Raw genomic sequence first — 12,816 nt, 5'->3', positions numbered from 1 at the left:
AAAGGAAAGCAAGGTCTTCTTTTTCTTTCCCACTCACCCCGCCCCAATCAATAAATCAGTAAGAGGATTGAGATATTAAGCCTTACGGTGCTGGCATGTCCCTGATTCTGCCAGCAGGAAACAATGTTAACTCCAGGCAGCAAATGAGAAAGGCCGTTCTCCAAGGAAGGCTACTGTTGACTCCTGCCAGAAGAGAAGGTTAGAGCAACACTTCAAATTCTGGCTTCATTCCACAATGTCCTTAGCCCTTCTCCACCTCCCCACAGTAGTGATGAACTCAAAGATTTAATTCAAGAGCAGAGGAATGAAACAGTTCAGTTGCTTCTGTTCTTAAAGTCTACCTTCATTTCTACCAAGGATTGGTTCAAAAAACACTCCTTTAGGGCACCCTCCATTCTAAGCATTAGGAGAATATTAAAATCCTCTATGCCCCCAGCTCCAGGTAAAGGGAAAGAAGCCTAGCGCTGGTCAGACTGCTGAAGATGCATCCCCACAGCAGACTCTAGTCCATTCTAAACTGAAACCATAAGCCAAGCCTGATGGTACATGCCTATAATCCCAGCTCTTGGGAAGCTGAGGCAGAAGGATTGCTGCGAGTTCAAGTCTAGCTTGAGCTAAAAGTAAGATACTGTCACAAGAAATTAAAACAAAACCAAGAGTGTAAATTAAAACCGTAACATTCTATCCACCAATCTGATACTCCAAAACCAGTGTCCGCCCAGGGAAAGGTCTTTCATACCAGCAACATCTAAGTCTATAAACTGAGTCAGACCAAACTGACAGTGTCACTTCCATATACATACACTCAGATGTGGCTTTCAAACAGTTAATTTTCCTGTAAGGGGACATTTGGCCAGGACACTTTTGTATTAATTGGAACACTACTACTGGCATCTAGCAAAAAGAGGGTAAGGATGCTGCTAAACATTACCAAAAATACATGATGTTCTCACAACAAAGATGTCAAAATGCCAATAGTGTCTAAGTGGACACACTCTGGTGTAGAGAAAAGCTTCTTTGTAAGGATACATGTACAAGACATTCCTAACCAAAAAAAAAAAAAAAAAAAAAAAAGACATTCCTAACCTCATGGCTGCTCATGAAAAAACTGAAAACAACTGAGATGCCATAAATAGAAGAATGGATAAATACAATGCAGTATATAGAAATAACAAATTATGAGAGGCTGAGGCAGGAGGATTGTTGTGAGTTCGAAACCAGCCTGGGCTACAAAAGTGAGCTCAAGGCCAGCCTGAACTGCATAGCAAGACCCTGTCTCAAAAAAAAAAAAAAAAGACAAGAAAAAATTAAGAAAACAGATTAACAGTAACTTTAAAAATGAACTAGAGCTATGTGTAATGATTGGACAGTTTCCAAATGCAAACCACAGAGATATGCAGACCACAACTCCACTTGTATGAGTAAACAGTATTACACATTTTATGGCTGCATGTACAGTTCGGAAAAGTATAAAAACATAAACTAGAAAAACAACAAATTTATAAGCTGGGCCTGGTGGCACATGCCTGTAATTCCAGCACCCTGAGAGGCTAAAACAAAAGGATGGTGAGTTTGAGCCAAGCCTGAGCAATTTAGCAAGTTAGCAAGACCCTGTCTCAAAATAGAGCTGGAGATGCAGCCCAGTACAAAGGCCCTGGTTTAATTCCCAATAATAAACACACACACACACACACACACACACACACACACACACACACACAGAGATAGTGACTACCTTTGAGGAAAAAAGATGAATGGAAGATTAACATGGTACTTCACAATCTCACCTATAATTTTATTTCAATTTTTAAACAGATCTAAAGCAAAGGTTAACACATGTTAATAGTGATTGTAGGAACATGAGCACCTGTTATTATTTTCCAAAAATAAAACTGAGTCACGTATCAGCAATTTACCACGGTCTCCAAAAGTTCTCAGAAACACTGATGGACCTTAATACTCGCAAACTAACTCAGTAAACGAATTAATTTAGACTTTTAAAATAATCTCCAATAATTACTTTTTCTATTTTTATTTTAAACTCTTCCATTACAACTGGGGTATGTAGCTTAGATTAGAAAGTTATAGATGACCTTTATATAGACCTCACCTTTTCCAATCTTTAGCATCTGCTATCTCAATTGCTCAACCACCTTGGCCAGGTGGGCCCTACGTTCTCGCACAGGCTATTTCTTTGAACTCCTTTTTAGTGATCTGACCCAATTTCCATGACTTGTGACATTCCCAAGTGCACAGTTTTACCAATTAGAATTTTGTTTCATTCTGACGTAGGAGCTTTTTCTCATATCTAATGTTCCTAACCCTTTGCCTTTATTCCACTATGTCCTTCTTAGTTGTTTTTTTTTTTTTTTAACTGAAAATACTTTCATGCTCTTGAAATTGTATTACAACTCCATAATGGGGGTTGGTAAATAATAGGATCAGGAAGAAAAGTCTGCTCACAAATATCGACTAAAGAGACAGAAAAGGCCAAATTCACAGTTAACAAAGCTAAAACAGAAGACTGCAGAAATAGCTATGAAATAAGCCAGGATTTATTTATATGTAACTCTGGGAGAAGCCGGATTTTAATATGGCGTTCCCAAAACCACATCCGTTCTCTATGCTCTGTCCCTGTCATTCTCCTCCCATCCCCTCCCCTTATTGCAAAAGCAAACCTCAGGCTCTACCCTGGGCTAAAAAGCAGTCTTGTACAGTGAGCGGGGAAGACAAGCAGATGGGCGATCTTCTCAAGAACACATGGGTTGGACCAGATCTGCAGAAGAGAAGAGGGAAGGTGAACTGGACAACTCCTTTTCCTCTACGATTTAGGGTTGCTTGCATAGTCCTCCAGTTTCTTAAATCTCCTTGCGGTTGATGGAAGGCTTGTCACTGATAACGCAGTACTTCCAACAAAGAAAATCTCGTCGGGCCGCCAACATGTCTCTTCCCACTTTGAGCAGCGGCTCTCGCGTCTTCCTGAATGACACTTACCAGCCTCCGCACACACATCTTCCGACGCAGCTCAGCCACCCAGCCTCCTGTTCCTGTCGTCTCCTCCCCTGAGTGCTTCGGGGACTCTTCCCTGATCCCCGGCCACTCCTCACGACGTGACTGGTCATCCGAGCAATCAACCCACTCGACCCTCCATTTACGGGATCCACGGATTCAAAAGGAGCTTCTAGCCCGCGCAGGAGTCACCAGGCTCGGTGACATCTTCCCACCGAGCCCCAGGCCCCATAGTGACTGCCCGGGCTGTCCTTTGCGAAGTCTCCTGCCCTCCGCAGTACCCACTCCCGAGGACCCCCTTGCTGGGCGCTGCTACCCCAGCCGCGTCTACCCCGCGCCCGGTACCGCGCAGACCCGCACCCATATTCCCGCCGACCCCGCCGCCCTCAAGGCTCGGGGCACGAGCGCAGTCCTCCGTCCCGACCGCACGAGCCTGCCCGCCCTGCTCCCCACCGACCCAAGGCCGCTCCGCCGCCCGCTTTCCCTCAACAGTACTGGTGCCCCCGCGGCCAGCGCACCGCCAAGCCCACCCCCGATACCGCCCCCAACCCAGCCACTCCCCCGCGCCCCCGGCCCACACTCACCCGCCTCCCTCCGCCGCGCAGCCGAACCTGCCGGCAGCGACACCTGACAGCGACCCAATCAGGCTGCGACTTCTTTGCGGTGTCACCAATCAATGGAGGGCGCGCACCGGCAACAGAGTCAGGCTGCGTTGGCCGGCGCTTCTGCGCGGACGAGGGTAGCCCCTAGCGGCGCTGACGGGGATTGCAACGTGATGCTCCTCGGCCTGGGTTTTTACAGTCTCCGTCCAGGCATCTGGTCTTGAATGGAAACCTTCCAGGGCAACCGGGATAAAGGTTTGAGAGCCAGATCCGGGGGCAGAGGCAGAGTTTGCGCCATTGCATCTCCTTGAGCCCCATACCAGCCCTTTTGTTTTATAGGTTAAAATGTGGTACATAATGATGAGAAAATCAACATCAATAATTGCGGATTTTCTTATCACAAAAAAATAAAATGGACCTCAAGCATCAGAATAGTTTTGTCAACAGTTAGAATCTGTTTATCTTCATTTGAATGCCTTCTAGACTATCTAAAAAGTAATAAAATGTATCTTCCATCCACATGTATAAGAATTTCTATAATTGTATATATGCTTCTATATATTCCCACCCTCCAAGATTTTCAACTGTGTGTTTGACAAGTGAATAAATAAATCTGTTATCAGCTGAAGTTTTTGGTTGATAATATAATAATTGTTTCACAGGCATAAAACATATAAAGCAGTATTAAAATCTGAGTAAAAAGGTATTCTGTATCTACTTTAATAAATGGTTATAATTCATTAAAATATGTGGTACATATAGGTACATACAATAATATAGCCTGAAAATGTAAAATGTATAGAGGATTGACTGGGAGATTGGTGACTAAAAAGAAGGAAAGCGTGTAAGAGAGAGAGAAGCAGATGAGAAAATTAAAAGAAAGGATAGAGAGATTTCATTATGAAGCACCCAAGAAAAAGGGTGAACATGGAAGACCGGACAAGCTGGAATCTCAAAGCTAGGTTTGAATCCTGGCCTCACCTTTAACAGCTATGCAGCTTTGGGCAAGTCACTTAATTTTACTGAGCCTCCATTTTTCTAATCGGTAATAGTAGAACTAAAAACCTAATATGCAAGGAACTGATTATGTAAAAGAAGTCTGTGTATGTTTCCATTGTTCTTATTGTCAGTCTTGGAGCTTTACTTGGGCTTCCCTGGTCAGGACAGTTCCAAGTTCCCAGTGTCTTCTATGCAGCCTAGGAACTGTGCCACTTTCTCAGCCAGATGTCTTCTGGTAGTGACCCCCAGCCTCCTGATCCAAAAAGATGAGTCTAAGGACATCTGCAAGAAGAAGAAGAGATGACTCCCTAAGTCATGGTCATACAATCCTCCACCACTCCAGCCCTTCAGACACATCATTACAGGGAGTTCCAGGTACTTAACTAACCTTATTACTATGTGAACCAAATTCATGGTTCCACAGGCATCAAGGAATGAAGTCATGAACCAAAAAGGAGGATAGGGGAGTTTTATTGGGAATAATATGAAGAATAATTCCTGGGTTTCCAGGAAGGTCCCCAGTAGGTGGCTGCATGGCCCCACAATCCAGAGCTAATTATAGAGAAGCAGGGCACAAGAATTGCTAAATTGTTTTGTGGCCACCTATCACAGGTAGATCTGTGAACTTAAAATGACCCATTGGAACTCGGGTTTCTAACCTGGCTCTTCAACACATAGAGTTTAAAGGAATCTGAGATATTAGAGGGGAGGAAAACTGGTTATTTTGCATTCTGACTTTCTCAGGATTCAGGAGATTAGTAAGGTCTGGGCTGCATCCCATGTTGTCTGAGAAAGTTCATCCTTGGTCATAGTTCACCGTCTCTTTTTAAAATTCTTAAAAATAAATTAAAAAATAAAATAATAAAATTCTTATTAGCTAGGTGTGGTGGCTCATGCCTGTAATCCCAGTACTTGGGAGGCTAAGGCAGAAGGATTGCTGCTAGTTTGAGACTAGCTGGGCTACAAAGTGAGCTCAAGGCCAGCTTGAACTGCATAGTGAGACCCTGTTTCAAAAAGACAAAAATAAAATAAAATAAAATACTTATCAATATGGCTAGTCACCCCAAACTACCTCAGGCCCTTTCCTTAGCCAGCTGCCTCACTTATAAGCTAAGTAAACTACCTTCCACACTGGATTCAATCTCCAGCGCAACCAAAAGAAAAAAAAAAAAATACAAGTACATATGTCTTCTCAGAGGAGCTTCTTTTATTACAATACAAACAGCTGCTCTCCAAACTTGAATAATTTTTCTACTCTTTTGCATGTCTTACTTCTCTTCCTCTTTTTTTTTTTTTTTTTTTTTTTGTCTTTTTCCTTTTTATCGGTACTGGGGATCAAACTCACGACTGTCTGCTTTACAAGGCAGGCGCTTATGCCGCTAAGCTAAATCCCCAGCCCCCTCTCTTCCTCTTCTTAATTCTCTCTGTCCCACTCCCTATGTTCTTGTCACCCTCTCAGTCAAATAACAATCCTGCTGCTCTGGAAGATGATCTCCCTCTTTTATCCAGGTAAATATACATCATTCAAAGTACCCGTAGTTATATTTATTTACTCATAGCTATTCAGCCTAGGTAATAAGCACCTGCAGCACAGGTAACATTTTCCATCCCTCCCAAAGGAACCACACTCCAGCTGCAGAACTCAGCCTGTTCTCTGATATTTGCTGTCCTACTGGAAGAAGTAGTTAATGATGAACCCCAAAGTGAGGTGGATAGCCTCTAAGGATACCCACAAATGAAGAAGGTAAGAAAAGAAGTCATAAGGGAGGCCTGAGAGCCATAAAGGGAATGATGGTATAGGTGAGCGGAGGAGTCTTCAATGAGGCCAGAGAACAGTATGAAAGGAATTTCTCTTCCCCAAGTACTGACTCTTGTGCTCCCAAGCATCTCGCTGTCTTGTGGGTACACCGCCAGAGCAGGAGAGCACTAAAACAGTATGTCTACTCCTCCTTAATTGACCTTCCACAAGAAACATCTCGACCTCTGCTCTTTTTTGCCAGCATCAATGTTATATATTTGTGTATTTATTTAGAAGTCTTTAGTGAGTTAATTATCATAACAAACATCCATTCATTCTCCCTCCTGCCAGGACAAGTCACACCCAAGTCACACTGTGGAAACAAAGGCCTCTCAGATCTGAATGTGTACATACTTCATAGGAGGGAAGGGGACCAGGAAGAAGGCTGAGATTCCCTGATGACCTGATGCCCTGCCCTCGGACACCACTCACTTTGCACTCTGGATTACACAGCATTAGGGGGCCAGGAGAGGAAACACAGGTGGGGCCTGGAGACCTGTGTCTGCCTGCTCCTTTCCACGCCCAGTCATCTCACCACACCCTTCTCCCTTTATATTCCCTGCCAGCCCAGGAGTGTGCTAGAGACAGAAGAGAAGGCCGAGAAGGAAGAGGAAGCTAACAATTCCTGCTCAACCTTAGCCCCACACTCAGTGCAACCAACAGGTAGGCCAGCTTGTACTGAGTTCTGGAGTGGCTAAGAGGTCTGAGCTGGAAAAGAGAAAGCTGAGCTGGAAAAGAGAAAGGAGCAAAGGTGAAGTAGGGGATAGGGAGAAGAGTGGAGGGCAAGGATAGGGAACCACAGAATGGAGGTGGGAAACAGCAGGGCCAACACCCCTGAGGGAAGTGGAGTTGGGGGGGACATAGCAGAGGTGGGATAGGGTGCTATTTCCTGGTTGCTTGCAGGGAATTCTTTCTCAACTTTGTTAGGAAGCAAGTGTGGCTGGGAGGGGCCTCGGTGTTCTTCCTGGTTCTTAGGAAAGGTGACCTTGAGCCAGAGGGTGCTTTTCCAGTGTCTGTGCTATCTCCGCGTGTTCCTCTGGTTTCTGTGTTTATTCCGCGGTTTCCCTGCAGCCTTCTTCCGTTGGGAAGAAGCAGAGGTCGAAAGCTGAGATACTGAGCAAAGTCACCTTTTCACACTCATAAAGTAGAAGGATCAGGTTTCGGATTAAAACGAGGGGGCTGGTGGGAGGTGCTCGGGTTCCACAGTCCCGAGGTGCTGTCCCCGGCTCGGTGCTGAAATCCAGGCAGCCCGGCCCGGGTGGTCCCGCAGCCCCGGCGCGGGGGGCGAGCCCCGGTCCTCGGGGCACCTGGCCCGAGCCGCCCGCCCTCGCCCGTCCCGCATCCCGAGCGGCGGCACGGAGGGCGGGGCCCCGGAGCCCCACCCCCGGGGACTGCGGCTCGGCCTCCTCCCGCCCGCCGCTAGCGCGCTGCGCTTCGCCTGCGACGCCGGCCGGGCCCGCTCCGGCCTCAGCTCATCCCCATCTCGGCTTCAGCCTCGGCCCAGCCCGGCCCTTCGTCGGCCCGATCGCATCCTCCCTCCCGTAACTGTCTGCGCCAGATCCTGCTCCGGGAAGCCATGGCTGGCGTCTTCTCCCGTCTGCCGTCCGCCCGCCCCGGGCTCAGGCTCCTGGCTATGGCCGGAGCTGGGTCTCTGGTCGCTGGGTTTCTGCTCCGTCCGGACTCCGTGCAAGCCTCTCGCGAGCGCCGGAGACTGTATCCTCCAAGGTAGGGGTGGAGGGGGTGGTATGACGGAGAGAGGGGGCAGAGGGGCACCGGTGCCACAGACAAGGGCTCTGTTACGGAGGTCCTGGACTTCGGAGACTTTAGGAAGGGGGAATGGGCCCACACCCTCAAGTAAGAACATTTCTGGGGGCCTGCAACCCGACATCGCCAAGCCCACCTCTGACCCTAGGAAGTCTAGTTGTAGCCGCTACTCAAATCCATAATCCGAAAGCCCAGGACTATCCTTTTACCCTCCACCTCCTTTTCCCGCTGTTCTCTCCCATTTCCTGAATTCTTAGTCTTTCCCCTCCCCCATCCTTAATGTTGTGTTGTGAGGAAAGAACTGTGTGTGTCTGGGAGAATTGAGTCAGCCAGCCACGGGCAGCTAGAACTGTTAGGAAAGCACAGACTCTGAAAGTCTCTAAAGAGATTATCAAGGCTAAGCCTATCTCTAATTCCCCCTCGTCCCACGGAGCAAAGTCAGGCACGGCTAATTGGACAGCTCCCAGCTGGCAGCACTGGGTCTAGGTCTCAGTGCCCTCCATGGTTACTGGGTACCCCCCTCCCCAGCGCTGAGTACCCAGACCTCCGAAAGCACAACAACTGCATGGCCAGTCACCTGACCCCAGCAGTCTATGCACGGCTCTGCGACAAGACCACACCCACTGGTTGGACGCTAGATCAGTGCATCCAGACTGGAGTGGACAACCCTGGCCACCCCTTCATCAAGACTGTGGGCATGGTGGCTGGAGATGAGGAGACCTATGAGGTAGGGGGTCCCCAGAGTTTCCCTGCTGACCCAAGTCACTTGCCAGTAATCCCTGTTCCTTCTTAAAGATCTCTCACTCACGTTCCCTCAAGACTAGACCATCCATATGCAAGTCTTCTGAGCCAGTGAAATCAATCCATAATTGAAGTGCAAGGAAGAATTTCTTCTCTGTAAACACCTTTCCCTTTCTCTTAATTCCTCTTCAGGTATTTGCTGAGCTATTTGATCCTGTGATTCAAGAGCGACACAATGGATATGATCCCCGGACCATGAAGCACACCACTGACCTGGATGCCAGTAAGGTGGGCCCCATATTCGGCTTCTAGATTGTGTTGCCTTGTGGACATTCTGTATTTCCTGTGCCTTTACCTTATTTCCTGGTTCATGGTCATTTTTATGGCTGAATGTTTAATCCTGATGTGGGGAATGAATCCTGTCTTAAGAAATGACAGAGATGGCGATGACAGGGTGGAGGACAATGACCATGCTGTAGCGTGGGACACTTGGGGAGGGGTCTTCATGCCCTTTGAATTGAGTGCTTGCCCAGTGAGCTGCTAGACCAGCACAGAGCCCTTTAATCCCTAAGATATCTCCTTCCCCAAGGCCCCTCATTTCCACTCTCTGTGTTTCTATGACTTGTATTCATTTTCCTTATCTCTCAGATCCGTTCTGGTTACTTTGATGAGCGGTATGTATTGTCCTCAAGAGTCAGAACTGGCCGAAGTATCCGGGGACTCAGTCTCCCTCCAGCCTGCTCTAGGGCCGAGCGGCGAGAAGTGGAACGTGTCGTGGTGGATGCACTGAGTGGCCTGAAGGGTGACCTGGCTGGACGTTACTACAGGCTCAGTGAGATGACGGAGGCAGAACAGCAGCAGCTTATTGATGTGAGGGTTCCGGAGAGACAGCCCGGTGGGGAGAGTAGATGGATAAAGGGCCAGAGGGGAGGCTGAAGCAAGACAGGCCCAGGGGCCACCACCATGATGGTTCTTAAACCCAGTTGCTTTGCTTTTCCCAGGACCACTTCCTATTTGATAAGCCTGTGTCCCCATTGCTGACAGCAGCAGGAATGGCTCGAGACTGGCCGGATGCTCGTGGAATCTGGTATGAGGCTGCTCCTTACCTCTTTTATCCTCCATGCCATAAGAAACGACTTTTTCCCTCTCTGTTTCAATTCTTCTCTTCCCTCTTAATTTCCTCAGGCACAACAATGAGAAGAGCTTCTTGATCTGGGTGAACGAGGAGGACCACACAAGGGTCATCTCCATGGAGAAGGGTGGCAACATGAAGAGAGTGTTTGAAAGATTCTGCCGGGGCCTCAAAGAGGTTGGAGAAGGGTGTTAGGGCACCAGAAAACCAAAGGGCAGCCTAGGCACACTGATTATGTCATTTATCAACCAATGCAGGAGACCTCTGGTAATAAAAAGGGTCACTACTAATTACCACAGGAAAATAGGTATAAACTAAGACTATTCTGGGAAAACCAGGACATAGGGTTACCCTAAGAACAGGAAGAGAGAAAGAATGGAACCTAAGCAAGTAACAGCTGTCAGACAATGCAGAGAAGGAACAGCGGAGATGGTGAATCACTGCCCTGGGATGCAGTGGGCCTCGCAGACAGAGAGAACATTTGACCCTATAGTGATGTCTGAGGTGAGGGATTGGTGTGGCCCTGTCTCTAAAATCATCCCCAGGCCTGAGTTAAAGTAGGGCTGGACTCTGAATGCTGACCTTCCTGCTGAAGCTTTGTGTCCAGGTTTTAAGCTGAGAGTCACAGAGAGACTGGAGAGGTAGAGGATGGAATGGCTCCAGTTCAGAGTCTATGGCTCTTGATGAGGGATTGAATTGCACCTTTAGTCCTGTGTGGATTGAGGGTTCATTGTCACTTTTAGGTGAGAAACTGCCATAAGCCCAGTTCTTACTGCACTGCATGTGCTCATACATAGAGTTCTATTTTGGACTTGCAAAAAAAGCGAGCTCTTTTAGGTTCTAGCCAAGAACTTTATCCTATTTTTGGCAAGCAATGGATAACATATTCTGGCTATGAGTGAATAGGGGGAACTATTCTTTCAATTATATGCCTCAGTTCCTTCATCTGTAAATTTGAGATAATAAATTCCTATGTTTTAAGTCATTAGGGGGATTAAGTGAAATAATGCAGGTAACTGATCCACAGAATGTCTCAGTCGGTTAAGCATAATGGTGCACTCCTGCAATCCCAGCACTCATACTCAGGAGGCTGAGGCAAAAGGATCACCTTAAGTTCAAGGCCAGCCTGAACTATACAGCAAGACCCTGTCTCAAAAGAAAGAAAGAAGGAAAGAAAGAAAGAAAGGAAGAAAGAAAGAAAAAGAAAAGAAAAGAAAAGAAAGAAAGTCTGAATAAGTATTGGCTGTGTTATTATTCTTGCTGTTCAGCATGCAAGAGTCCTCCATGCCATGGCTCTTTCTGAACTAAAAACAGGGCTCTTTTGCTTATTATGTAGGGTGCTGGTCTTTTTGCCCAGAGCACTGGCAGAACTCCTGTCTCTTCAGCTTTGATCATCATCTTCTTGATTGGAGTGGTTAAATGAAACTAGAATATTCATCCATACCCCGCTTGCTCTCTCTCACACATATACATCTTTGCATCTGGTTTTTGTGCTGTTTTCATATTTCTTTGCTTTCTCACATGTTCTTCAGCTAACAGAAGGCTCTTTTCTTGCCTCTTCCTGTTGCAAAGCTTACACCCTCATTTTCTGCCCTCAGGGACCCTCTGCTTATTGGCAAAGCAGACATAATCAGTACATACAGAACTCATTGAATAATCAGTCTTTTCTCTGCTGAGCTTACCCCTTTGTTCACTTCCCTAGATCATTCTGTATGCATCATTCTCTCAAGTTTCTTTGCATGCATGACCATAACAAGATATTCTCATTGAAGAAAGGGAAAGAGGAAAGCAATGTCAATCATTCACACCCAGGTTTCTGGTTCTAGGCATATTTCTAGAATTCCTGTGGGTCTAACTACAGAGAGGTCTGTAAATGCTTGATTTTTCACTAATAACCTTTGTGGTTTCAGGTGGAACGGCTGATCCAGGAGCGTGGCTGGGAGTTCATGTGGAATGAGCGTTTGGGATACATCTTGACCTGTCCGTCCAACCTGGGCACTGGACTTCGGGCAGGAGTGCACATCAAACTACCCCTGCTAAGCAAAGTAAAGGAACTCTGGGGTTAGAGAGGGGTGTAAGTGTATGAATGGGGAGGGAAAAGGAGTGGACACTTCGAAAGAGCCAGATACATTATTCGAGCAGGTAGGAAAATTCTGTCTCTTGACCCTGCCTACAATCCCTGTGTCTAGGATAACCGATTCCCAAAGATCCTGGAGAACCTGAGACTCCAAAAACGTGGTACTGGAGGAGTGGACACTGCTGCCACAGGCAGTGTCTTTGACATCTCCAACCTGGATCGGCTGGGCAAGTCAGAGGTGAGGTACTAAGGAGTGAGGGTATGGAGAGATATAGGTCTACAGGAATTGAGAAGTGACAGTGAGTGAGCAGCAAGACTGTAATAGAATCTAAAATAAGATTCAGATTGGGTGGGGAAGCAACTGAAAATGAATTACCAGAGCAGGAGAGTCGGTCGATGCTAAAAAAAGAAACAGATTGTGGAAATCAGAGATCAAGGCTTAGTGTCCTTCAGGTGGAGCTGGTACAACTGGTCATCGATGGAGTGAACTATCTGATTGACTGTGAGCGGCGTCTGGAGAAAGGCCAGGATATCCGCATCCCTGCACCTCTTATCCACAACAAACATTAACTCCCCATCTACAGCAGGTGAATCAAGATCCCCAGGACTTCTGCCCATTTAGTGGTAGATGATTCTACTTGCCCTGGGCTTGTCCCCTCCCCCCATTCTAGTAAAGACTCCTTGCTATGCTCCA

The 12,816-nt window shown here is 46.9% G+C and overlaps 2 protein-coding genes across 15 annotated transcripts in view; one reads left to right on the top strand and one right to left on the bottom strand.

The window, feature by feature from the left end:
* The window catches only part of Ppip5k1 (diphosphoinositol pentakisphosphate kinase 1), a 37,995-nt gene extending 34,269 nt beyond the window's left edge, over nucleotides 1-3,726 (bottom strand). For 9 of the 13 annotated variants that reach the window (XR_010047997.1, XM_063250162.1, XM_063250158.1 and 6 more), the window contains exons 1-2: nucleotides 3,594-3,726; nucleotides 87-183 (exon numbers count right to left, since the gene is read on the bottom strand). The gene's annotated coding sequence lies outside the window, so the exon portion shown is untranslated. Of the gene's footprint in view, nucleotides 1-86; nucleotides 184-2,690; nucleotides 2,806-2,994; nucleotides 3,095-3,593 lie in introns of those variants that run through there. The other 4 variants (XM_063250163.1, XM_063250161.1, XM_063250159.1 and 1 more) reach the window with 3 other exon arrangements.
* A 3,232-nt stretch (nucleotides 3,727-6,958) lies between these two features.
* On the top strand, nucleotides 6,959-12,816 carry LOC100725326 (creatine kinase U-type, mitochondrial). 2 transcript variants are annotated; one of them, XM_003475725.5, is made up of 10 exons: nucleotides 6,959-7,071; nucleotides 7,902-8,133; nucleotides 8,701-8,899; nucleotides 9,106-9,201; nucleotides 9,562-9,783; nucleotides 9,915-10,000; nucleotides 10,099-10,222; nucleotides 11,956-12,090; nucleotides 12,235-12,360; nucleotides 12,576-12,816. In XM_003475725.5, exons 2-10 carry the CDS (start codon nucleotides 7,985-7,987, stop codon nucleotides 12,690-12,692), a joined length of 1,254 nt encoding a protein of 417 aa, XP_003475773.1. In that variant the 5' UTR covers nucleotides 6,959-7,071; nucleotides 7,902-7,984; the 3' UTR covers nucleotides 12,693-12,816. The 2 variants fall into 2 exon arrangements, with proteins under 2 accessions (XP_003475773.1, XP_063106225.1); XM_063250155.1 differs by having other exon boundaries at nucleotides 6,982-7,071; nucleotides 7,967-8,133.

This window comes from Cavia porcellus, unplaced genomic scaffold, assembly GCF_034190915.1.
Source record: "Cavia porcellus strain 051 isolate PalLab524CR breed Dunkin Hartley unplaced genomic scaffold, mCavPor4.1 scaffold_6, whole genome shotgun sequence".
NCBI lineage: Eukaryota > Metazoa > Chordata > Mammalia > Rodentia > Caviidae > Cavia > Cavia porcellus.
This window is presented reverse-complemented; position numbering and strand designations above follow the sequence as displayed.

What these genes read in the sequence shown, in the direction of transcription:
- LOC100725326 (XM_003475725.5), top strand. Translation starts at nt 7,985, where the DNA reads ATGGCTGGCGTCTTCTCCCGTCTGCCGTCCGCCCGCCCCGGGCTCAGG. An exon ending in TCTGCCGGGGCCTCAAAGAG is followed by an intron (nt 10,223 to 11,955) that starts GTTGGAGAAGGG and finishes TTGTGGTTTCAG; the next exon opens with GTGGAACGGCTGATCCAGGA. An exon ending in ATCGGCTGGGCAAGTCAGAG is followed by an intron (nt 12,361 to 12,575) that starts GTGAGGTACTAA and finishes AGTGTCCTTCAG; the next exon opens with GTGGAGCTGGTACAACTGGT.